Source organism: Galeopterus variegatus, unplaced genomic scaffold (assembly GCF_000696425.1).
Source record: "Galeopterus variegatus unplaced genomic scaffold, G_variegatus-3.0.2 Scaffold1885, whole genome shotgun sequence".
NCBI classification, from domain to species: domain Eukaryota; kingdom Metazoa; phylum Chordata; class Mammalia; order Dermoptera; family Cynocephalidae; genus Galeopterus; species Galeopterus variegatus.
Window position 1 is genome coordinate 319,894 of NW_007727996.1, and position 24,481 is coordinate 344,374.

Consider the following 24,481-nt stretch of genomic DNA (forward strand, 5'->3'; position numbering starts at 1 on the left):
CAAAAATGTGTGTTCAGCTGAAGTCCAGTCTCAGCCTGACCTCACAGGATGCTGCAGAGTGTGAATGGCATCATAGAGCTTGTCCCACCCAGGGGTGTATTGAGAGGAAGAAGCTGTCAGGAAGAGAGAGATGCAGGCTAGGGCAGGATATGCAAAAATGTGTGTTCAGCTGAAGTCCAGTGTCAGCCTGACCTCACAGGATGCTGCAGAGTGTGAATGGCATCATAGAGCTTGTCCCACCCAGTAGCAATGGGACCAGGCTGTTATACCCATATCGTTGACTAACAGCTGCAAGGTGGTATGTATGGGATTGATGGGGGTCACAGAACCTCCCAAGCATTTCAAGGCAAGGAGACCTCCAATCAGCCAAGAGTGTTCATCTGAAGGAGGGTGCAGCTTGGAGACATTAGTGGCCAACACCTACAGAAGCTGGGGTGGGTGCACTCACAGTGAAAAGGAGTGGAGCAGGGCTCCCGCAGCATCTATTACTGGGGAGAGTCAAGAAGTGTCCTTTTTACTTCATACCAAGTTCGTCTGTGTATTTGTTTTAACCAAGAGAATGAATTATTTGTGTAAAACAAAACTCATTCAGTGTCAGATCCTGGGTCCTTTACTTACTAAAACTGACCTTGGCCAATGTGACCTCTCTGAGTCTCTGTTTCCTCATCTGCAAAATAGGCTTAGTAATATCTATTGCCTGAGGTTGTTGGGAGGATCTGTTGAGAAGGTTCCTAGACTCGTTAGCTAGCAGGTAGACTGGGTGTCCTCTCCTGGACGGGGATTCTAGCTGTCCCTCTGCCCCGACCTGGCGTATAACCTGATGCAGCCCCTTCTCCCCTTTCCACCCTCTCCTTTCTATTAAAGGGCTAGGCCAACAGCAGAATGTTGGGTGAGTCTCCAGCTAGAGATAGAGAATGAGAATTATGTCACAATTTTGAATCCACGATAGGCCCCAAGCCAGGCAACCTATTGAAATAGGTTGCTTTTATTTTTTATTATTTTTTCTTTCTCTTAGAAAAATAATTCATCTGTCAGCTTCTCATTCAGGTGTTGATTGTGTCTCTGGAGTAAGGAAATTCTTAGCCAGGCCAGAGGATTGGGATCCATGGGGCAGGGAAAGGAAGTGATGTGGTTGCAGGGTCAGTCTCAACTCCGGGCATTGGCTCAGGAGGGGTGGTGGCAACTTCTGGCTGCTGGCTGTGTTGGCCCCTCTGCCCTGCTCCCCACCAGGCCCTGCCAGCTCTGAGGAGCTATAATCTGAACCCAGGTGGATCCCCCCAGAGCCCAGTACCCTGGCATTTCTTTAAAAAAAACCTTCAAACTTTTATTATAGAAAAAAATGCATGCTCATCATTGCACCTCTGGAAAATCCAGAGAAGCAAAGAGAAGAAATCGCCTGTAAATCCACCACCCAACGATAGTGTCGGTTGACTTTTTGACATTATTCTGTCCAGCTGGCCTTCCTTTTTGTGCATTTCTAAACATGGCTGAGATTATGCTGCATGTCCAATCTCATATCCTGCTTTTAAAAATAATATTCTTTATTACACAATTAATACAGCAGTACTTTTTTATTATTTAAAAAAAGACATGCATTCACAGTACAAAAATATATTTTTAAGAAAGTAAAAGTTCCCCTTTCCCGTTTCGCTTTGTCATTCTCCAGCGTGCCATCTCCACCACAGGAAGCCTCTGCTAGCAGTTGGGCCGCCTTTCTCCACCCCTGCGTGTGGGTGTGTGTGTGTGTGTGTGTGTGTCTGCAAAACTGATAAGTACGAGGGTTTTGTTTTTTTTTTTTCCTTTTTATATAATTGGGACCCTACAATATAGGACACTTGTAGAGTTTTTTTTAAGCTAGTGTCTTGGAGCTGTACTTATATTACTCATAATCATAAAATAATAATTCAGCTGTTATTTTGGGTCAAGCCCTGCCCCAAGTCCTTCAGCTGTATTAACACATTAAGATGAGAGGTGTTCTAGCAGATTGGCTAAAGGGTGTGGGCTCTGGAGGAAGACTCCCTTTGTTCTGATCCAAGCTTCATAGCTGTGAGCTCTCTTTGCCTCAGTTTCCCCAAATAGAGTGGGGCTGATAATATATCTTCCCCACAGGGATGTTCAGATGGTGTGTTCTTACATAGAAGGCACTTAGATGAGTGTCTAGCATGTAGTAAGCTTTCATTTTCTTTAATCCTAACAACGAGCCTATGACAGAAAGAAATCAAGGCACAGAGAGGTTAGGTAACTTGCTCGAGGTCCTAGTGCTGGTGAACTAACTCATTGCTGGTACCTGCTGCATAGTATTGTGGAGAGGACTCTTCCTTGGCTGTTCCCCTTTGACAGGCAGTTGGGATGCTTCCAGTTGTCACAGTTTCAGATAAGTTTGCCCAGAGCAGCCTTGCACACCTCTGGACACACGTGTGTGTGTCTGGAGGAGGAACTTCTGAGTCATACAGGGACCCAGTTGCGTTTCTTTAAACTCAATGTAGCACCATCATTTCCCACACACCACAGGCCCATGACCGACGCTTTGAATGGCTGCGTCACGCCCCCTTCTGTGCACGGCCTCACTTGCTTCCCCTTCCCCACTGGGAAACACGGGTTGTTCCGTTTTTCTCTTTTAATGTTGGATTACTTTAAAATTGCTTCCAGCTCTTCTTTCTCTCTATCACGACTTTGTAGCACTCCTGCCAGGGAAATTCCTGCATTTCCATAGTTTACAGGGATCCTCTCCCTGTTTGCCACCTGGACCATCTCAGGGAATGCAGTTGGTATTGGCCTGCCCATTTTACAGTTGGGGAAGCTGAGTCACAGTGACGTGACAGAGTCCCATTGGAGTCGGGACCAGGACTCCAGGCTGCAGGGTTCCCATTTGGTGTGCTGAGGAATCTTGAAAAATGCCCAAGCTCCTGGAGGTCAGGGCCTGTCTTTTCCCTTCACGCGTCCCTGGTGCTTAGCACAGAGCCTGGTAGGAATAGGCACTGGGGGAAGTAAGGTGAGAAGACATGAGTGAGGAGTGAATGGATGCCTGCTTGAGTCCGTTCAGCCAGTGAACCCGGCAACTGTCTGAGACGCAGTGAGTGCTGACGTTTGTTAAGCATGTCCCACTTACTGTGTGTCAGGTCCTTCCTAAGCGTTTTCTGCACGTGTTAACTCTTTGATCGTCATAATCTTCCAGGGAAGGCTCTACTCTCACCACCCGTTTTACAGAGAAAGGAACTGAGGCATCCAGAGGTTAAGTACCTGAGGCAGGGTGCACAGCCCATAGATGACAGAGCCAGGATTCAGATGACCAGCGTGGAGGACCCCACAGTCCCGTCTCTTCACCCTACTGTCTCCTGCCTCCCCTCAGCCCTGCATTTAGCAGAGTCATCACCCTCCTGTCCTCAGTCTCTGGCCCTATGAGCCACAGCTTTCCCCCAACTCTTTTCCCCCTTCCTCTTCAGCAGCAGGCAGTGGCAGGGGCTTTGTGGTGTTTCTGTGGGACTGGGAATGTTTCAGAGGTTGCTTTCCTTAGCCAAGCGATCACTTTCTCCTCTGCTGGCTGGCTTCCTCTCTGTGGCTTTGGACACCAGACCTCCTGGAGGGCCCAGGGCCCAGCATGACCATGCAGTAGATGAACGAGGGCTCCTGTAGAGGAAGGGGCTGGTCTCTATCCTCCTGTTTTTCTGGATGTTTGTGACCTTCCTCTCTCCTTGACTCCTGCAGTGGTCGGGCTCGACATACAGGATGAGATGGGCAGGCACGAAGTGGGCCACATTGACAACTCCATGAAGATTCCGCTGAATAACGGGGCCGGCTGCCGCTTCGAGGGGCAGTTCAGCATCAACAAGGTACGGAGACCCTGCCTGGGCCCATTTTACCTGCTCCCCACTCCCTCCGGCCCCTCCCTCCCTGGAAACCAGTTGGTGGAGCTGTGCACCCACTCAACCTGACCCCAGCAGAGCCCCCGGCAAGCTAAGGGTCTGTGTCCAGCTGCCTGGAAGTTCCTGCTAAGAATCTGGGAGGGGGTTCCAGGCTCCCTGGGTTTTCAGCCCCTAATGGCTGGTTCAGGAAGGGCTATTCTCCTCCCTCCCCAGTAGGGGAGATGGTGGGTGGTGAGAAGACCTTAGGATTTGCAGCCCCAAACCCTGAATTCAAGTCCCAGCTCTATCCCCTCTTGGCCCAGCAATGCCCTACAAGTCTCTTGACCCATCTTAGCCTCAAGTTTTTCAACCTTCAGGTTGAGGGTGTGATGGTAGTAATAATATAATGATACCATCCCCTTCACAAAGTTTGCATGAGGATTAAGTGAGCTAATACACATTCATTCATTCAAAAATATTTTTATTGAGCACCTTTGACATTCCAGGGTCGGTTGTAGGCTCTGGGGCAATGCATTGAATTGATGGGCAACATTCCTGTGCTGGTGAAGCTTACATTCTAGTGGAGGCAGACAGACAATCTATGAACTAAAAAACGTTTCAGTGGATGCTAAGTGCTGCGATGAGGAATAAAGCAGAGGTGAGTGAGACAGGGTGGGTTTGAAAATACCTTGTCCGCTCCAAAGGACCACTCCAGTATCACTGTTGTTCTGTCTCTAGAACCAGGAGCTTCAGACCTGTAGGTACAGTGCACTTGGGAGGGCTGAGGAATCCCCACAGGAGCCAGCAGGGATTGCTTAGCATGTACTGGCCCTTCTTAGCTCAGTATTGTCACAGTGGAGCCTCTCAGCAACCCTGTGAGGTAGCACCATATTACAGATTAGGATTCTGAGACCCTGAGAGGTTAAGTATCTCGCCTGAGGTCACACAGCCACGCATGTCCCACAACTCCCCTTCCCAGTCTCAGCCAAATTGAGCCCCTGGCCACTGCTGAATTCTGCTTGCCCTCCTGCAGCCTCTGCTCAGAATGCCCCTTCCTCTAATCCCTGGTACCTGAACTGGAGGTTGCAAACTCACTGGCTGCAGCCAGCCCAAAGACAAGTTATGTTTGTCCTATAGAGCATTTAAGCACATCAGAGCCAATATTAAAAGATCAAGAGTCCAGACTTCCAGCTCTTAAAAGTCAGAAGCTGTAACTACACTGGGCCCACATTCCTTAGGGACAATGATCTGGCACCAAGGAACAGCTTTCCCTTTTGGACAGGGCATGTGCTCTCCCTTCTCACAATCGCTGATGGGTAGCTGGGAGGCTACGCCTTGTAGTCTCTTGAGCAGGTTGGTTCAGGGGCCCCCTAAGTGCTAAAGCAGAAGCTGCATGGCCTTCTTAGGCTTCAGCTGAAACTGGGAAAATGTTAGGAATGCAGATTCTCAGGCCCCACCTCAGACCTACTGAATCTGTGTCATAGAAAGCCCTCCTGGAGATTTTAATGCCACTAAAATTTGAGGACCATTGGTCTAAGCAAGATTACCTAGGGAGAGGGTGTAGAACCTGGTTCTAAACCTGGAGCCCACAGACACCCCCAAGGAGTACAAATTAAAGTCTAGGAGTCTACAAACTTGGATGGGGAAAAATTACATCTTTATTTTTATTTTATTTTATTTTATTTTTTTCCAAAAGATGACCAGTAAGGGGATCTTTTTCCCTTGACTTGGTATTGTCAGCACTATGCTCTCCCATATGAGCTAACCAACCATCCCTATATAGGGATCTGAACCTGTGGCCTTGGTGTTATCAGCATCACACTCTCCCAAGTGAGCCATGGGCTGACCCTACATTTTTATTTTTACTAAGCTATAACTTAAATTAAATTTAGCATTATCTTCTGCAATGAATACAGGCAACAAACCATAGTAATATTAGTAGTGTCCATGACTTTATCACCAACAGAAATTGTCAATATTTATATCACATCACAATTATTGCAGGTAATCTTGAGATACAGTTTACATTCATTACTACTTTGAAATTACAGTAATTATTTGACCTACTCGTAGGTTTTGTTATTTGATGCATTAATGAAGAAGCATATTCAAATATAGTTTTTAAAATATTTTAATTACTATTTAAATATAATTTCTTTCCTTCATAATCCTATGTATTTTATGCATTTAAAACATTTTAAGTATTTAAAACATAGGTGTCACCAGACTGGCAAAGGGGGGCGTCCATAGCACAAAAAACATTAAAAACCTGAGGTCTCGAGAGTTTGAGGACTGATTTCTCGTGCACTCCATCACTTAGAAGTGGGGAGGTAAAGGGGATAACAAAAGGTGTCCGAAAGAGCGGTCAAACAGGCAGGAGGAAACAAGGGCTGGGGGGTGCCTGGAATCTAGAAAAGAACCAGAGAGGAGGGGTGCTGCTGCAAGACTGAGGAAGTCGAGGCCGGGGTGGACCACCCGTCTGTGTGCTGCAGAGAGCGATCCAGGGAAAGCTGGTGATGGGGAGAGAACGGGCGCTGCAGGAGCCACGTCCTTGGGAGGCAAAGGCGGAGGTGGATCCAGGCCACAAGCTGGGGGGTTGGCTTTGGAAAGGACGGAGGGCAGGGGTGTGGGCACAGTACCTGTCGGCGGGTGGGACTGGGGGTAGGTCTTTGCTGTGCCTCCACACCCTCAGCCTCTTGGGGAACTGCTGCTCACCCACAGGTCTGTTGATGTAGTCCCTTGGGGGAAGCCCTCCGTCACCTTCTGCTGCCACCCAAGTACTCTCTCTCACGACCCTCATCACACTGCTGCTCATGCCTGTTTCCTCCCCGAGGCTTATGTCTCTTGCTCCTCCCTCTGACTCATTCGCTTATACATCTGTGCTGCTGAGCGTCTGCTGAGTGCTTGGCACTGAGATTCTGTGCAGAAACAAACAGCTGTGGTCCCTGCCTTTGGTACATCCATGAGGCTGAGTGTCTGCTGAGTGCTTGGCACTGAGATTCTGTGCAGAAAGAAACAGCCATGGTCCCTGCCCTTGGTGGCACTCACAGTGTCTAATGGGGTAACAGCCCACAAACAGGCAAACACTCAAACAAGTAAATGCACGCTTGCGATAAAGCAGCAGCTGGGACAGTGAAGGGGGTGCCTTGGTGGAGAATAAAGGAAGAGGCCCCTGGGGTAGGGTTGGGAGGGACAGCCTGTCCAAGAGTGATGGTTGAAGATAAGCAAACACACAGCTGTCAGTGGTTAGGGCCTCCCCTAGAGAAGTCTGATCACCTGGGCACCTGGGTTAAAAGAAAAAATGTACCCTTTGGACAGTGGGCAATGAGAGACCATGTTTATTCAGGTCTCCATGCCAGGCCACTGCACACGCCCACCTCTTGGCAAACATGCCCAAGGCTGCAGTCTGCTCCCCTTACATGGGCCATGTTGGGGCCCCACTGGCTCTGGAACTTGCCCTTTGAGGTCAGACATACCTGTGGTCAAGGTCCTGGCTATGATGCTCACTGGTTGAGTGACTATGGGCAGTTTAGCTTCTGTGAGTCTCAGTTTCCCTATCTGTAAAATGGGGAAAATAATACTGACCTTGGGCTGGCTGGTTAGCTCAGTTGGTTAAACTGTGGTGCTGTAACACCAAGGTCAAGGGTTTGGATCTCCATACTGCCAGCCGCAAAAAATAAAAAAATTAAAAAATAATAACACTGACCTCACAGGTTGTGAGACATGCTCAAATTAAAATACGTAAAGCACTGAATGCAGAAGTGACTGGATGGGCATCAGCGCCCCTTTCCTGGCCTTCCTTGCCTCTCGTCGGTGGGAGGCATCTGTGACCTCATCGGTTGGCAGCCACCATCACATCACCTGGATACAAGTGTGCTTATACAATGTCTTTCCTGGCCTTCCTTGCCTCTCGTCGGTGGGAGGCATCCGTGACCTCATCGGTTGGCAGCCACCATCACATCACCTGGATACAAGTGTGCTTATACAATGTACGTGGAGGACATCCAAGAAACGGGCCTTCTTTGGTCAGGGGAGGGATTCCATGAAAGGGCCACACAGGCCCTCATGTCATGGCTACCCCTTGTGGGGTTCTTTCCACAACAATAGCTCTGAGGAGACTGAGGCACCAGAGATTAGTAACCTGCTCAAGGTCACACAGCCAGGATTTGAACCCTCTTTATTCCAAGTCTGCTGCCAGTTGCTGCTTCTCCCAACATCCCGGTTACACGTGCTATACCCAATCATGCCTGTGTACTCCAGGTCACAGCCCAGGCCACCCTCTGCCCCCGACCGTCAGAGGGAGTGGAGACCCCCGCCACCCACTCTCCTCCACTGAAGGTTTGTGCCTTCAAGGAGCTGCCCGCTGAGGGGTGCTCAGACAAGGAAGCCAGCAGAGAGCGTGCTGTGATGACGAGCCGGTGTGGACCCGCACTCCATCATCCCCCGACATCAGGCTGAGACTTGTCACAGGGCCTCCTTATCCACCCATCGGGAAGTAGGCCAGCAGCCAGATGTCAGCGTTTGTGTGTCTGAAGCTGCAGTGGCTGCCCCCACGTGAGACCACATGGCAACCTCGCTTAATCACCCCCGCACCAAGGAGGAGGGCAGGATGGGGTGGGGGGAATGGGGTCTGGCTCCAGCTATATGTTTTTAAAATCCACCGGAGACACTGACGTAGGTTCCTCAGTCACAGGCTCTAAAAGCGTCGTCTTTTCTTTCTTCAGCCCAGCGTGTGCTGGCATGAGTCAGCCACCTGTGATGGATCTGGTGTGGCGCGGGAGTGGGTTACTGAGTCACAGCCTCGCGGGGCCCGGCAGCGGGTGGCAGATGTTCGGGAGCCAGCCTTATTGACTCACCCAACTCTGGGAACATGAGGCCCAGGCCCCAAACCCAATTCTGGACTCTGCCCATGGCCCAATCCACAGGAGGCCCACGTCACTACATGCCGGAGACTATCGGCTTCTTATTCCCGGGGGTGGTAGGCAACAGGGACTTTGGTTCTGACTGTATCACATGAATGTTTTGTAATGAAAATGTATCCAGATATTATTTATATCAGTGAAAATAGAGTTTAAATATTTTTCTTTAAATACAGGGGGCCTTTCCTCATGCTCCACCTGTGTATGTGCTGTTTCCTCTTCTGGAAGGGCCCTTCTCTATTGGCTTTGATGACAAATGCTATAAACCTGACCACATAACAACTGCCCACTGCTTTGCACTCATCACCTCATTTAATCCTCCCAATAACCCCCTGTGGTTACTATCCCCATTTTGCTGATGGAGAAACTAAGGCACAGAGTGGTTACTGACCTTACCAGAGTCCCCCCAGCTAGAAAGTGGGGTTGTACTTGAACCCATGTGTAGAATTCAGAGCCACTGCTCTACCAAGGGGTCCCTGTAGTGGGTACTGCTGTCCCTTGAGGTCTTGCCAAGGTGTCATTTCTGTTCCACCCCAGACCCGATGGGTTATCCCTTTCTCCACTCCAGCCCACAGCACACTCAACTGTGGGCCCAAAGAGGCCGGGACCATGCCCTGTCCACTTGATACCTTCCACATCACTCCAAAGCTCAGGCCCTGCTGAAGACAGCAGTATTCCTGTTGAAGTCGTCAACTTTGTGTTTGAAACAGACATGCTTGCAAAAGCCACAGACATAGACTGCTGCATGCTAAATGACAAGCTGTCTTCCTTCGTTTGATGCAGTTCACTCAATCTTCATTAGGCTGGAGTAAGATGAACCCTGAGTTTTTCAGTGTGGCATTTGGGGCCTTTAATAAGCAGCCCCACTCCCTCTTGTGCCTCTTTGTTTCCCATTGCTGCCAACCCCCAGACCCCTCTCTTATTTGGGGCTCAACAATACCACACTCTTCTGGCTCCTTAGATGTGCCATGCACTGGATGGTTTCTGGCTTCCACACTTGTTCATGCTATTCCCTCTGCCCAGATGCTGTTCCCTGTCTTCCTGAGTAATGCAGTCTCAACTTCAGAGGCTTAGCACAAGGGTGTCCTTTCCCCTAGGAAGCTCTCCCTGAACATGCCTTGTACCCCCACCTGAGCCAGGGGTCCTCCCTGTGGCCTGCACAATTTGTACATCCCTCTTAGGCCAGTGTGGATCACACAGGGTCTCATTGTCTGTCCCAAGTCTGTATCACAGCAGTCCAGGAGCTCTGTCAGGGCCGGGCTTTTGTCTGGGTCATTCCCCCCAACCTGGAATCTCCTGAAGGACTGGCTCCATGTGGCCATCAGCGCAGGGCTGCTGAGGTGGGTGGCATCTAGGCATCATCAACAGGACGGAGCAGCATGTCCAAAAGACAAAACTTGGCTCTTGACATGTGACCTTAGCAAGTTTCTTCACTGTTCTGAGCCTCAGTCTCCTTTTCTGTAAAATGGGAATTCTCAGGTGCCAAAGCCAAAGGATTAAATGTCATCTGTTCATTCATTCATTCATTCAATAAATATTTACTGAACACCTGCTGTCTGCCAGGGTCTGGGGAGTACAGCAGGGAACAAAACAGACAAAAATCCCTGCTGGCCTGGACCACACATTCTAGTGGGAGCAGACAGTGAGGACCAGATAAGTGTAGGATGGCAGGTGATGCTATGTGCTTTTAGCACGCAAGGGGATGGGGGACCAGGTGCTTCTTTGGACAGGTGGACAGGGAGGGCCTCTCTGATGAGAGGATACCTGATCACGTGCCTGAGGGAAGTGAAGGAGAGCCCTGGGGAAAAGGGTTCCAGTAAGGGGGCGACAGGCACAAAGGCCCCGAGGTGGGCAGGCCAGCATGGCCAGATGGGTGTGAGCAGAGCAGAGAGTGTTAGGAGATGAGGCAGAGAGGTTGGGGCAGTGTGTGGCCCCTGGGCCACTGGGATGACATGGGCTTCAACTCTGAGAGGACAGAAGCCTTGGAGGGTTGTGGGCAGAGGAATGACAGAATAAACACAGGGTTTACAAAGATCTTTCTGATCACTGTTGGGGAAAGGCTTCGGCTGGGGGGAGGGTGGACGCTGGGAGCCCCAGGGGAGGCTGCCCTCGTTGTCCATCCAGGGAGGACCTTGGACCAGGGGACCAGGGGAGGCTTGAGGCGGAGTCAGACACTGGGTGTGTTTTGAAGGAGGAGCTGACAGTTTCAGGCACCCCACCCTGTGGGATAGTCAACCAAACTCCTGAAACTTGTGTTTCTCTCCCAGGTCCCCGGCAACTTCCACGTGTCCACACATAGTGCCACAGCCCAGCCACAGAACCCGGACATGACACATGTCATCCACAAGCTCTCCTTTGGGGACACACTGCAGGTGAGCAAGGGACACTCAAGGTGGTGGGGCCAGGGGTGGGTGTACAGGGGCTTTGTCACCCGGTGCCTACTCTGCCCCCTGGGCACAGGGAGAGGCCTTCCTGAGAGGTCGCCCATTTGAGGCTCCACTTCATCAGGCACCTCCTCTTTATTGTTCCTTCTGCGTGCAAGGCTGCAGCTTCCTCAGCACTGCCCTGTGCCCGGAACCTCAGGCTGAGACCTGGAGTCTGGGGAGAAAGAGACTCATCTTTAACTACCAAGTGTGCTAAGTGCCAGCGCTTTCTCTGCTAATGCAGCCTCCTGAGGTAGGTGGGAGCATCCCATTTTACAGACACAGAGGCCAGGCTCAGAGAAGCCATTTTTACAGGGTCCCCCAGCAGGTCTGTGTGACTCCACGGTCCAGCCCACTCCCCTTCACGACCATCTCTGCCTTACTGCTCATTAAATAGGGATAATGCAGGAAATGGAGTATCTTGAGAAACCTTGCTGTCTTCAAGAGGGCCACCTCTGGCAGGTCTGGCTGACAGTCTCCTCCCCTGGCAGCAGCACCCGCAGGCTCTTTGCTTTAAACACACAGCAAAGGAACCAAATGGTTACCACCTGTTCCCTGATGCTGCAGGCAGGTAGGCACTGATGTTGTCTCTCTTCTCCACTCCCCACAGCAGCCCGAAGGTAAATTCTATTACACCCTATCTTACAAAGAGGGAATCGAGGCTCAGAAGTAGGGTGTGATTGCTCCAGGCCACAGTGCTGCAATTAGGACACTGGAGTCCTGGCCCAAGCCTTGCTTGGCATGACTCCTGATTTCCTGACTGAGGATGCTTGGCAGGTGCCCTCCAAGCATGGCAATGTGCATGCAGGCCCACAAATACACACACATACACTGTTACAACACATGTGTGCACACACATCTGCTCAGACTTACACACTCTCATCAGATGCATACTCAAAGGTGTGCCCTGACATGTGTGCTCATGTTCACACCCTGAGACTCCTCCCTGAACATATACACACCACCCAGAGACATGCACAGACTTACCCAGGCTGGAACCTCTTCTGTATAGACTCATACACGCTCATGGCTACGCTACCCGTTCACACGTAGGACAACTCACAACAAGTGATACCTGATATGGGTTGAATGCTTTCTGTGTGCCAGGCACCATGCTTTACAAGCGCAGTCTTCTTTCAGCTTCTCAGCAGCCCAAGAGGTAGGTGTGTTATTGCCCCCACTTTACAGAGGAGGAATTTGAGAGAAGCACACAGGGTACATCTGCCACGCAGCTGTGGCTATACGTGCACGTTGTCGAGCACATTCACAATCACACTTCCTTTGTCTGCTCAATCCGCTTGCTTGTGCTTTCTTCTCCCCAGGCACTCTGTGCCCAGCCTGAGTAGCCCAGTCAACACCCTTCCATTCCTTTTGGGGATCCAAGAGGTTTTCTTCTTGGGCACAGACCTCAGAAACAGAAGGACCAGCCTCCCAGGATGCCATGGGCCAGAGTCCCTGACCACACACCCAGTGAGACACAGCCCACCCTGGGACCCTGGGCTCACCCATGCAGGCAAATGTACACAGGATCTGCCAGTCACACCCATCTCTCAACCTAAGGGACCGTCATGGAGAGGTTGGGAGGCTGGGTTCCCGAGCCTGCCTTTCTTCATTCAAATCACTTTTTTTTTGCCAATATGGGGACCCGAACTCTGGGTTCAAATCTTGACTCCACCACTTGGACAAATTATTTATTCTTGGAAAATTACTTATTCTTTCTAGGCCTCAGTTATCTCATCTGTAAAATGGAGATGGTAATAACACCAGCCTCATAGGACTGTTGTGAAGGTAGAATGAGTTAATAATGCTTTCAGAACAATGCCGGGCATGGAGTGAGCGGTCAGTGAGGTTAGCTATTACCATTGTTGTTATCTGTGCCAGGCCCCGTAGGATAAAACATGCTGCTGGCCCTCAAAGGGCTCACACAGCTATGGAAGAGACAGACACCTGGGGTGATCACCACCCCCATGGGACAGGGGCTGACACAACATGGGCAGTCTGTGGGGCTGAGGGCTGCTTTTGTACCCACTAACTCACCAAATCCTCACAACAGCCCTGGAAAGTGGGCACTGTGAACCCCAGGGTGTAATTGGTGAAACAGGTACAGTCACTTGCCCAAGGTCATGCAGCTCATTAGTGGCACAACCAGAATTTGACCCCAGTCTTTGTACCACACCCTTCTACACAGGGGACTTCTGACACCGTGGGGCTGAGGGCTGCTTTTGTACCCACTAACTCACCAAATCCTCACAACAGCCCTGGAAAGTGGGCACTGCGAGCCCCAGGGTGTAATTGGTGAAACAGGTACAGTCACTTGCCCAAGGTCATGCAGCTCATTAGTGTCACAACCAGAATTTGACCCCAGTCTTTGTACCACACCCTTCTACACAGGGGACTTCTGACACCTTTGGCCTGCAGAGCACTGTTTAATTTTCACGAAGACCCCCTGAAGGGTGTCAGATGGGATTTATTTTTTCTGATAAGGAACTGCATCAGAGAGATTCCATAATTTGTCCAAGGTCACACGGTTTGCAAGAAACCAGGTGTGTCTTGGCCCTGGGTCCTCCCTTACTGTCCCTTATATAGTCATGTATTCATCAGACCCTCTAAATTTTCTGCTCTTGCTGGACCCTGGGTTTACAGCAATGAATAAACAATACAGGATTCTCCCCTCAAGTGAAGATGAGATATAATGTAAATACACACAATAGTACAGATCAAGGAGTGCTAAAGGCAAGAGAAGCACAGGATTCTGGACAATGATGTTAGGAAAGGGGAGTACCCCGACCCTGGGAAGTCAGGGAGGGCTTCCCAGAGGAGGTGACCCTTAAGGTGCCATCTAAGCCAAGTCCTCAAGAGTAAGAAGAGTTTGGCCAGGCACTGGATAGGGAAATGGTTCCTGAGCAGGGGGTGTCTCAGATATCACCCTTTCCTAATCACCCTGGGAAATCAGGGAGGGCTTCCCAGAGGAGGTGACCCTTAAGGTGCCATCTAAGCCAAGTCCTCAAGAGTAAGAAGAGTTTGGCTAGGCACTGGATAGGGAAATGGTTCCTGAGCAGGGGGTGTCTCAGATATCACCCTTTCCTAATACCCATTCCAATGACCATGCAACAGGTCATTTTTATATAAAAGACCCTTAAAATTGCTTTCAACAAAATGGATCAGTAAATGTCCGTGACACCAGTATGACATTCTATACATGAGATGCCAGAGGCCCAGGGAAGAAGGGAGGGCTCCTCAGAGTCAGCTGACAGGGGAGCAGGGAGCTGGGGTTTATGTGGGGTGAGAAACCCGTGTTCGATTTAGGAAGGTGGAGACTGACAGGTCAGGTTGGGGTCCCGTCTGCTGTGAGGAAGACAGCCCATGAGGCAAGACAGGAGACAGGGAGGTGAGTGAAGGGCTGCATCCCAGGCCAGGGAAGATGAGGGCCCAGGCCATGGCAGGTCAGAGGGGAGAAGAGGAGAGGAGGGGCTGATGAGGGAGGGGAAGCAGTCTTGCACTGACACGTGTGGTGGCAAAACAGGACAGCAGCAGCCCTCTGCTCAGTCATTAGTGCGGTGGAAACTTGATTTTTTCTTAAATCTACAAAACTTGGCTGAGGGCCCATCCATTGCCTATACGTTCATTTGTTTATTGAGTACCTACTATGTGCCAGGCCTTGTGAACACTGGTGAGAACGAGGGTGGTCCCTGCCTGTGTGGAGCTTCTAGTCTAGTGGGGAAGAGAGATGTTAATCAAATAATTGTACAAATAAATGTGAGATAAAACTGTGACACGTGACAGTGGAAGGGAACATTCTAACACTCTTGTCTCCATAACCACCACCCTTGTGGGTTAGAAATCAGGTCTTCAGACTGTCAGTCCCAAGGCAGTAAATGGACAGCCTTCCCTTTCCTCTGGGCTTGTTGAGAGTGTGCAGTTCTGTTAAGTGCCCCATAAACATCAGCTACCCGAGACTGGGATCAAGGATCAGGTTACCCACCTGCTGTCCACTGCTCCTGGAGCCTGTTCCCACCTACCTCTGTGATCTCCCCTCCTTCCCACACCTCACCCTGCTTCCTCTCTGGGGCCATGTGGGCCTCTGCTCCTCAGTCTCCAGGCTCAGGCTTGGACAGGCTACATGTCCGATTAACTTCCTGCTTTCCTCCAGATCTTAATGTCAGTGTCACTTCCTCCAGGAAGGCCTCCAGAGTGTCTAGCTCAGTGGCCCCTGTTGACTGAGCCTATGGTGGCATGCTCCATGTACCTGTGTGCCTTGTCCTGCTCTATATGCTCCTTGAGGCTAACCTGTTTTCCCGTCATCCTCTGAGAAGAGGTGGGATGAGGCTTTTAGCCCCACTCTACAGCAGCCCCTGCTGGGGGGACACAGCACAGCCAGCTGCCAGGAAGAGGGGTCTCTTCACAGACACAGTAGGAGGCCAGCGGCTCTAAGGCACCCCCATCTTGGGCTTTGCTAGGGGCCTTTCAGAGGGTTGTGGGGTTCTCAGGAGGAGCCTGCTGAGACCCAGAATCCACCTTTACTTGAATTTTCTATTTGGCTTAATGCTGAGAGTTTAGCCTTAGGAGTCAGGCAGACCTGAATTCAGAGTTTGGCTTAGCCAGCTGCAGGACACTAAGCAAGTACTGGTGCTTCTCCAAGCTTTGGTTTGCTTTTCTGTAAAATGGGCCCAACAATACATCATTAGCGGCATTAAATGAGATGACATGAAGTGGCCAGGACAGAGTGGCACACAGTAGGTGCTCAAAATGGGAAGCAAGCTAATGTCTACTGTGTGCCAGGCCTGTGCTGTTTCTTCCTCCCCACAGCTTCTCTACAAGACAAACCCTCCTGGATCCCCCATTTACACATGAGTAAGGTTCTTGGAGCAGGTGGCACCTGGCTGTTCTCCCACAGCCAGGGCCAGGCCTGGAGGTGTCAGCGTCCTGGGCACTGTCCCCTCATTGTGCTTCTCCACAGGTCCAGAACGTTCACGGAGCTTTCAACGCTCTTGGGGGAGCAGACAGACTCACCTCCAACCGTACGTATCCCAGCTGGAAACAGCCTTCTCCTCCAAGTTTCCTGAAAGGGGGAGCTCAGAGGGACAGGAATGCTTATCATACACTTGCTCCGAGGCAGGGAAGTTCACGCTCCATTCCCACAGCCAGCCTGTGAGGAAAGTGGAATTATTCCCATCTTATGGAGAAGGGAAGAAAAGCAACTTGTCCCCAGGGAAGGTATGTGGCGTCCCTTGGCACGTCATGCGCGCTCAGTGGATACCAGCTGTTGTTATTGCTGTTATCACCACTGCCACATCATTGTTCGTCGTTGAGATAATCACCTAAGATCCCATAGGAAGTGAGGGCAGGGCCAGAATCTATTCTGGCTCTAAGTCGCACTGTGAGTACAGGTCCGTAGGTGGCCCAGTCAGGTCTGACCACGCAGGCACCTCCCCGACCCCTCCCATCAACAAAGCCTCCTCCTGCAGTCCTTTCCCTCAGCCCAGATTAAAGAGGTGCCACATCTCCACAAGCAGGCAGAAGAGTGTTTTCATGTGTGCACACACACCTACCCACACGTGTGCGCACATGCCCATGGGGCCCTGGGATGTGCACAGAACAGGCCTGAGAAGCCTGTCTGCTCAAGCAGACCCCCCTCCTGCTGGATCCTGCTGGGCAGGCTGCCTTGACTTTTCTTATTTCCTCGCCTGAGCTCACCTTTTTTCACCCGTATGGCTTTTCTTATTATTTCCTAAAATACATTTGCTCTCCCACAGTTGGGAATCCAAGCAAAAGAAAACATCCCTCCATGACCTGCCCTTTGACACAAATCCAACTTTTCATTTCACTTTGTCCCTGTGAAATCCTTGTCTGTGAGCAGAAGTCCGTTTTGTTTTTCCAAGGCTTAGTTAGCAATTTACCTTCTGATTTTTGTACTTGGCATTGTTATATAACCACATTTTTATACTTTCCAATTATAACAGAGGCACAGTTGCTCATCGTAGCTCTGCTGTGCTTTATTCAGGCATGGTCTTGTTAAAAATGTCCGTTGTCTCTAGTTTTTTACCATTACAGGAATGAGTCTGATATGCTTGCTTTACATGATCCAGCTGCTTTCCAGCTGGGTGTGTGTCTGTTCATGCTGCCTCCGGCAACGGACGAGTGTACAGCGGTACCTCCTTTCTGGTGGATAGTGCCTCCTTGTTTTGATGCAAATGTCCGGTTGTAACAGAGATGGATAATTCTTCATACAGTGGCATAATCAGTGTTCCTGTGTGAGGGTAGCGTGTTGTCCCAAGGTGGCCATTCACAAACACCTGCCATGAGGATGGACCCTCAGCTGCTTGACACTGGAAGAAGATCAAGCCAAGAAGGCCCCAGAATGTCAGAGCAGATAGACAGTGTGGACGGGCTGGCTTAACTGGAGAGAAGAGTATTAGATCAAGCAGTAGACAGCCAGGGGTAGGGCTGGCTTTTATTTCCTCAGCTCCCAGGCTCAGTCCCCCCACTGGCCCTTTGCCTTCACAGGTCCCTCTGTGCCCAGGTCTTCCGATGGGGGCTTCTTCTTGTCATTCAGGTCTCAGTTCAAATGCCACCACCTCAGAGAGACCCTCCCTGACCGCCATATCCAAAGTAATCCTCACTCCTAGTGACAAACCTATTTTTCTTCCTAGCACATCCCACTCTCTGAAATGTTCTTGTTCTTGGCTGTCACTCCAACTAGAACATAAGTTCCGTGAACTTGGGGACTTGGCCTTGCCCACTGTTCTGTCCCCAGGACCCAGCCCAGTACCCAGGGTTTGGTAGGTGTATAATCAATGGTAAGAAGTGATGAGCGGTCACACCCTGGAGACCACTGTGGAAGAGCCCCTGCCACATGGTCGTGCGGTGTGGTGATGAGGACCGCGGACTCCACAGCCCCACTCCACCGTTTCCCAGCCCTGTGGTCTGGGGAAAGTCATTTAATTCCTCCTAAGCCTCAGTTTCTGCATCCCTAAAGTGGGGAGAATCCTCCACCTTACAGCCTTGCCATGAGGATTAGTGAAATGCATGGAAGGGGTTTAGAACACGGCCCAGAACACAGTGAGCACTCAGTAAATGTTAGCCATTCTCCTCGTCGCTGTCAACAGCTACCTTCAGGAACGAGACTCCCTAGAGCAGCATCTAAGGTGAACCTTTCTTATGTGGAATTGTGTCCTGAATTGTGTAACTGGTCCTGAATGGTGTAACTGGAATCAAAACAAACTTGCCATATATACATGGGCTACTGGTTTAAAAATGCAGATTCAGAGCGCCCCCCCCAGGGTTGGGGTAGGGACAAAACAAGACTGATCAAGTATTGGTGGTCGCTGAAGCTGGGAAGTGGGTACATGGGAGTTTGTTATATGGTTCCTTATTTTTCTTTATGTTTGAATTTTTCCATAATAAGATGTTTGGAGGGAAGGAGGGAGTGAGGTAATGGAGGGAGAGAAGCTGAAGGGAATGTGGGCCTGCCTGGACCAAGTCAGAGCCAGCAGTCCCTAGGAGTGGTCAGCTAACAAGGAATCCACGTGGGTGTATTTAAGGACAGTGTCTCTAGTGGGCCTTTGGCAAATTGTATCAAACGCCTTAAAAATGGCCACTGACTCATAGAAGAGTAAGCGAAGGAAATAATTAGGGGATTGTACAAAGATCCAGGAAAGTCATATTCATTGGGTCATTGTTTATGTGTGAAAACGAGGAAGTGCATCAGTGTTCAGCCATAGGGGGTTGGTTGAGTATGTCACACATGCCCACATCATGGGATGCATGCAGCTACTGACCATGATGTATCAGGCCGTCGCTGGCAGTCAGGCAGCAAACATGCATTGAGCACCTAGTATATGCCAGGTGCTGGGCTAGGTTCTGGTTCTAGGAGGTGAATGAAACAGACTGCAATGCTTACATTCTGTGTCTTGGACCTGAGAAAATATTCATGATATTTAGATATAAGGAAAAGGTACAGTATGATCCTGTTTTAGGAAAACATAAATATTTGTATAAACATGAGTTTGGAAGTTTATACATGAGAATGTGAATCACAGTTTTCTGAGTATGGTAGATTTATGGGTGATTTTAATTTTTTCCTGTGTGATCACCTATGTTTTGTATTCTAACAAAAATAATACAGGTGTGATTTTGGTAAGACATTCATTTCAAGTGTTTAACCTGGGGCAGTGGGCATTAGCCCGGCCCTCAACCCATTGAGTGGGATTCTCTAGGGATGAGGTCCAGGTGCCTGCCTTTTAATTCCAGGTGATTCCAGTGCTTCTGACATCTTAGAACTGTTGCAGTGTTGAACAGAGGGGTGTTAGGGTCTTCATGAACTTGGCTCTGAGGCCCCAGGGCTTTTCCCGGGTTTTCAGAGGAATTAACTCAAAACAATTCAGGAAGCACAGTCCTTTCCTTACTGAGATGTGGTGTTGGCAGGAAGAGGCAGGGTGGGGTGTGCGTCAGGGCCATGAATACCGTCCATCTCCCCAGCCCTGTTAGAGAAGATGGGTCCAAGCACTCAGGACTGACTCGACTATGAGACCAGGACTAGAACTCACAGGCCTAAATTTCTGTGTTGTTGTAGCTCTGTAGTCCCTGACCCAAGATGGTAGAAGGTTGGTGAGCTTCTCTTAGCATCCCAGAAGGCCCAGGAGAATTCATACCTTTCCTGGGTGATATTTGGCAGCTTTGGGCCAGCATTCAATCAGCCTTGTGTTTGATTCCAGTTACCTCATGCTTATCTGTAGCTGATTCATCTGTTCTTCCATTCATGCCTCTGTCCAGTCATCCTTCTATCTGTTCATTCATTCAGTAAGCATTTGCCACCGTCCACTCTGTACCAGGCCCTGCGCAGGGCTCTTGGGACACAGAGATGAGTAACCGCCATCCAGGAAGAAGTGATCTGCCATTAATTGAAAATGAGGAAAGAAATCAATCAATTCTTCATAGATGTACTTTTTCTGGTTGGTGGGCTCTTTTTACAACTGAAACTCAGCTTGTTTTCAGAGTAAAAATATTCAAACAATACCAGAGGGTTCACAATGAAATAGGATCTTTCCCTAATCCTGTCTTCCTCCCCAGAGGCTAAAGCTGCTCATAGTGTTTGGGTATCTGTCCAGATGGTTCTTCTATATATTTACACACAGAGAGAAGGTATCTTCCCCTGCCCGCAATTCATGGAAACATGTTGTACATCCTGTCTGTAACTTGGTTCTTTTCACTTAACCATAACCCTTGGAAAGTAGCCTCTCCCAGCATCTGCTGTTTAATGGTTGCCCTATTGATGGACATTGGGTTGTTGGCAGAATTTTAATATTCTATACAGTGCAGTAGTAAATATCCTGGCAGGTGGATGCTCTCAATTCCTGGTATTCAAGGGGAGAAAATAAAGAGGGGGTGTGAAAATGTGAATGAGCCCCTGACAATGCCAAGCAAGTTTAGGATTGAAATGACATAGAAAGAGCTACCAGCCAGGCAATCTCCATCCCCCTTCTTCATTTTTCTGTGTATCCTTCTCACAGCCCTTGCCTCCCACGACTACATCTTGAAGATCGTGCCCACGGTTTACGAGGACAAGAGTGGCAAGCAGCGGTACTCCTACCAGTACACAGTGGCCAACAAGGTGCGCGGGCAGTAGCTGGGCCAACCTGTGTGCAACTGTGCCCTCTGCTGGCAGACAGCAGAGGTGACAAGTGGCTGCACCCGTGAGATTTGTGCTGCTTCCTTTCAGGAGGACTTATGGATGGGTAAAGAAGACCTGTCAAAGTGGTGGTCACAGAGTCAAGGGGAGAAAATCAACTGGGATATAGAAAATCAACTATATCAACATATAGATATATATGTTTGAGAAGGCAGGCGGCCTGTGAGATTTGTGCTGCTTCCTTCCAGGAGGACTTATGGATGGGTAAAGAAAACCTGTCAAAGTGGTGGTCACAGAGTCAAGGGGAGAAAATCAACTGGGATATAGAAAATCAACTATATCAACATATAGATATATATGTTTGAGAAGGCAGGCGGCTTCCCCCAGGGCTGCAAACATCTCAACAGCTCTGTATTTGGTCCCAATCCTTCAGACTCAGAACCCTGATTGGGCAGGCACACAATAGATGCTCCTGCTCTTGGGGCACAAGCACTTTATCCAAAATCACGCTCCCCCAGGGCTGCAAACATCTCAACAGCTCTGTATTTGGTCCCAATCCTTCAGACTCAGAACCCTGGTTGGGCAGGCACACAATAGATGCTCCTGCTCTTGGGGCACAAGCACTTTATCCAAAATCACGAGGCTGGTGAATCACACCAGGATGGCAATTCATTAACAACTGTTGATTATGAGAGATATCCCAGGACCCCAACACTCAAAGTCATGGGGAAGTAGGCAGGCCTCAGTGGGAAGCAGAGCATGGTCAGAGTCAGCAGAACAGGATGACCAACAGTTAGCGGTGTCAAACTGAGGCAGCCTCAGGCTTCTCTGGAGATGGTCCCAGGACCCTAACACTCAAAGTCATGGGGAAGTAGGCAGGCCTCAGTGGGAAGCAGAGCATGGTCAGAGTCAGCGGAACAGGATGACCAACAGTTAGCGGTGTCAAACTGAGGCAGCCTCAGGCTTCTCTGGAGATGCCCCTGCCAATGGGACACAAATTCTTGAAACCTACTGATTGAGATTCTGCCACAGATGCTGATGGGTGGGTTTTTTCCATCAGGGCCTGAGCAGACAGAGCACGGGTTCTGGACCACACTTCTACTTCAAATCCCAGCTCAGTCACTCACTAGCTATGGATCTGGGACACGTCAAGTAACCACTGTGTGCCTCGGTTTACTCGCTTGTAAAATGGGAATGGTTTCCACTTCATAAGATTGCTGTCAAATGAGGCAATATTTTCAAAAATGCTTAGCCTACAAAGAAGGCTTTGGGTAAATGATACTGCTGCTATTTTTCACTCTTTTTCTCTGTCCCTCAGCTCTGGGCTCTGACCCAGACAGTCACCCTGCGCCATCAGCCCTCCCTAGAGAAAGCTGATCTTTCTTTGCTCAAGGCTTCCTCCCCCAAGGCTTTGGCAAGGGCCCAGTGGCCAGAAGAGCTTGCTCAGCAATCTCTGTGGCTTTGGCTCCAGACTGCCCTGTGAGCAGGCAGCAACAATGCAGCAGGAAGGAGGTCAGGCCTCAGTGTTATCCTGAAAGTAGCCAAAAATGCTCAGGTCTAGCATTTGGGATTGGGGGTACCATGGTGGTTCAGTTTGGTCTCCAGTTTTGTAGTCCAGTGAGACTAGCTCAGAGATTTTTAGCACCCCAAAGTGACCAAACTGGAGAGGTTTCATGCGCCATCATCGCAGATCCCTAAGTGTTTTTAGATGGAGAAACTGAGGCCCTGTGGGAGCAAGGGACTGGCCCAAGGACACACTGTTAAATCAGCCCTTAGTGTCCTTTTAGTTCCTGCTGTGTACGTTCTGAGGAAAGTGTATGGCAGGGCTGGACCCTCTGGCTTTCCAGTTCTGTGTTCTTGCCCCCTTTGAAGAAGCTAGCTCACTCACACAGACTCAAAATTGGTACAGCCACTCTGGAGATACACTAACCCTTGACTCCAATCAGGGGACTTGTGAGTGAATGATTTTACACACACACAGCCGTCGGGACTCCTGCTTATCTGTCATGTGGCTCAGAATGTCTCCTTGGGAAGTCTTCCAGATTCCCCAGGGGAGAATTGGTCGTTCGTTCACGGCCCCCTCAGTACTCCATGTCTCTGTCTTACACACATAATTTGCAGTGTTAGGAGTATTTTTTTATCTGCCACCTTCTCCAAGCTGTGACCCCCTCTGGGAATGGAGCAGGGCTTGCTCACCTCAGAGACCTCAGCAGCCAGCACAGCAGAGGTGATCAGCAGACCATTGTTGAATAAATGAGTGGCTTTTGCATGGCCCAGCCGTTGAGGGGGGAGATGGGCCTTTACTCAGACTGAGCCAAAAATCACACTTTTCCTTTTACATGTCTGCTTTCAGATTCATATTTCAATTCTGGTGCAGCTTCCAGCTCACACGGTCAATTTCCAAACAGCCGGAAGGGTCAGAAATGCCCCCAGCAGCGTGGCTTATCCAGATGCGGATGGCAGAGCTTAGGGTCTCTGGGGAAAGGGTGTGAGATGAGGGTCCGGTGGAGTCTGGCTCCCTGGGGGAGAGAGGGAAGAAAGCCCTCTCTGGAGGGTTGCCAGGGGGACTCTCTGCAATCCAGCTCCCACCCACCTTGAGACAGTTTGTGCTTCTGATTCTCATGCCCGCTCCCTTCCTCTATCCAGGAGTACGTCGCCTACAGCCACACGGGCCGCATCATACCTGCCATCTGGTTCCGCTACGACCTCAGCCCCATCACGGTCAAGTACACAGAGAGACGGCAGCCGCTATACAGGTTTATCACCACGGTGAGTGGCCCAGGGCTTGGGGCTCGGGCCAGCCACCATGTGCCTGCTGTGGGCTCCCCTCTCTTGGCATCTCTCCCCTATTCTCCCCAAATCAGGACAAAGCCTGCAGGGGTAGGGGCTAAGGCAGAACACAGGAGTCTTTCATGTGCCTGCTGTGGGCTCCCCTCTCTTGGCATCTCTCCCCTGTTCTCCCCAAATCAGGACAAAGCCTGCAGGGGTAGGGGCTAAGGCAGAACACAGGAGTCTTTGACCTCCAGGATGCTGAGAAATGTTGTCAGAAACACATCAGTACCATGACAGAAAATATTTTGCAGGGGGAATGCCACTAAATTCATTTAATTCCTGCAGGAAATCTCTGTATGGTTCCACTAGATGTTTATGATTTTTAACAGTTTTTTTTATTTTTATGGAAACTACTCTTAGCAGGGTTTATCCTTTTCTGTGTAAATTTTACAGTGAAGATTTAACTCATTTTTTTTTCCATGATCAGTTCTCAATTATAGCTGCTGATATTGTCAGGGTTTTTCTTCTTTCCTTCCTGCCTGTTCTCTTTTCTCTTTCTTGCCATTGTCTCTACCACATCCAGTTTTCTCTGGGGCAGCTTCAAGTGGATATCAGTTTTCTTTTATGCTGATTATTTCTATCAAGTATACTGTTTTCTGGCCTCTCATCCAAAATGTTCTTGGAGTCAGAGCAGGAGGGTCAGAGTGCCCTGTTTCAGCCAAGAAGCTCAGGAGATGTTCAGTAAGCCAGAGTCAGGTGAGGTGGAAGAGATGGGGTGATTATCCCTACCTCACAGATTTGGAAACTGAGGCCAAAAGAGAAATAAAGCATTGGAAGGCCCTTATGCTTTTATACCTCTTCATACTTTTAATAATGGTTTTAAGACTGGCCAGTTTC

General features: G+C 49.8%; 1 protein-coding gene across 1 annotated transcript in view; it reads left to right on the forward strand.

Annotated features, from left to right (window-relative positions):
• The window catches only part of ERGIC1 (endoplasmic reticulum-golgi intermediate compartment (ERGIC) 1), a gene marked incomplete at its 3' end in the record, with an annotated part of 136,548 nt that extends 112,919 nt beyond the window's left edge, over nt 1–23,629 (forward strand). Inside the window, exons 6-10 of the mRNA XM_008579444.1 lie at nt 3,706–3,830; nt 11,029–11,133; nt 16,142–16,202; nt 20,694–20,794; nt 23,459–23,629. Coding sequence (XP_008577666.1) covers nt 3,706–3,830; nt 11,029–11,133; nt 16,142–16,202; nt 20,694–20,794; nt 23,459–23,629 — 563 coding nt within the window. The remainder of the gene's footprint in view (nt 1–3,705; nt 3,831–11,028; nt 11,134–16,141; nt 16,203–20,693; nt 20,795–23,458) is intronic.
• Nucleotides 23,630–24,481: the final 852 nt, after the last annotated feature.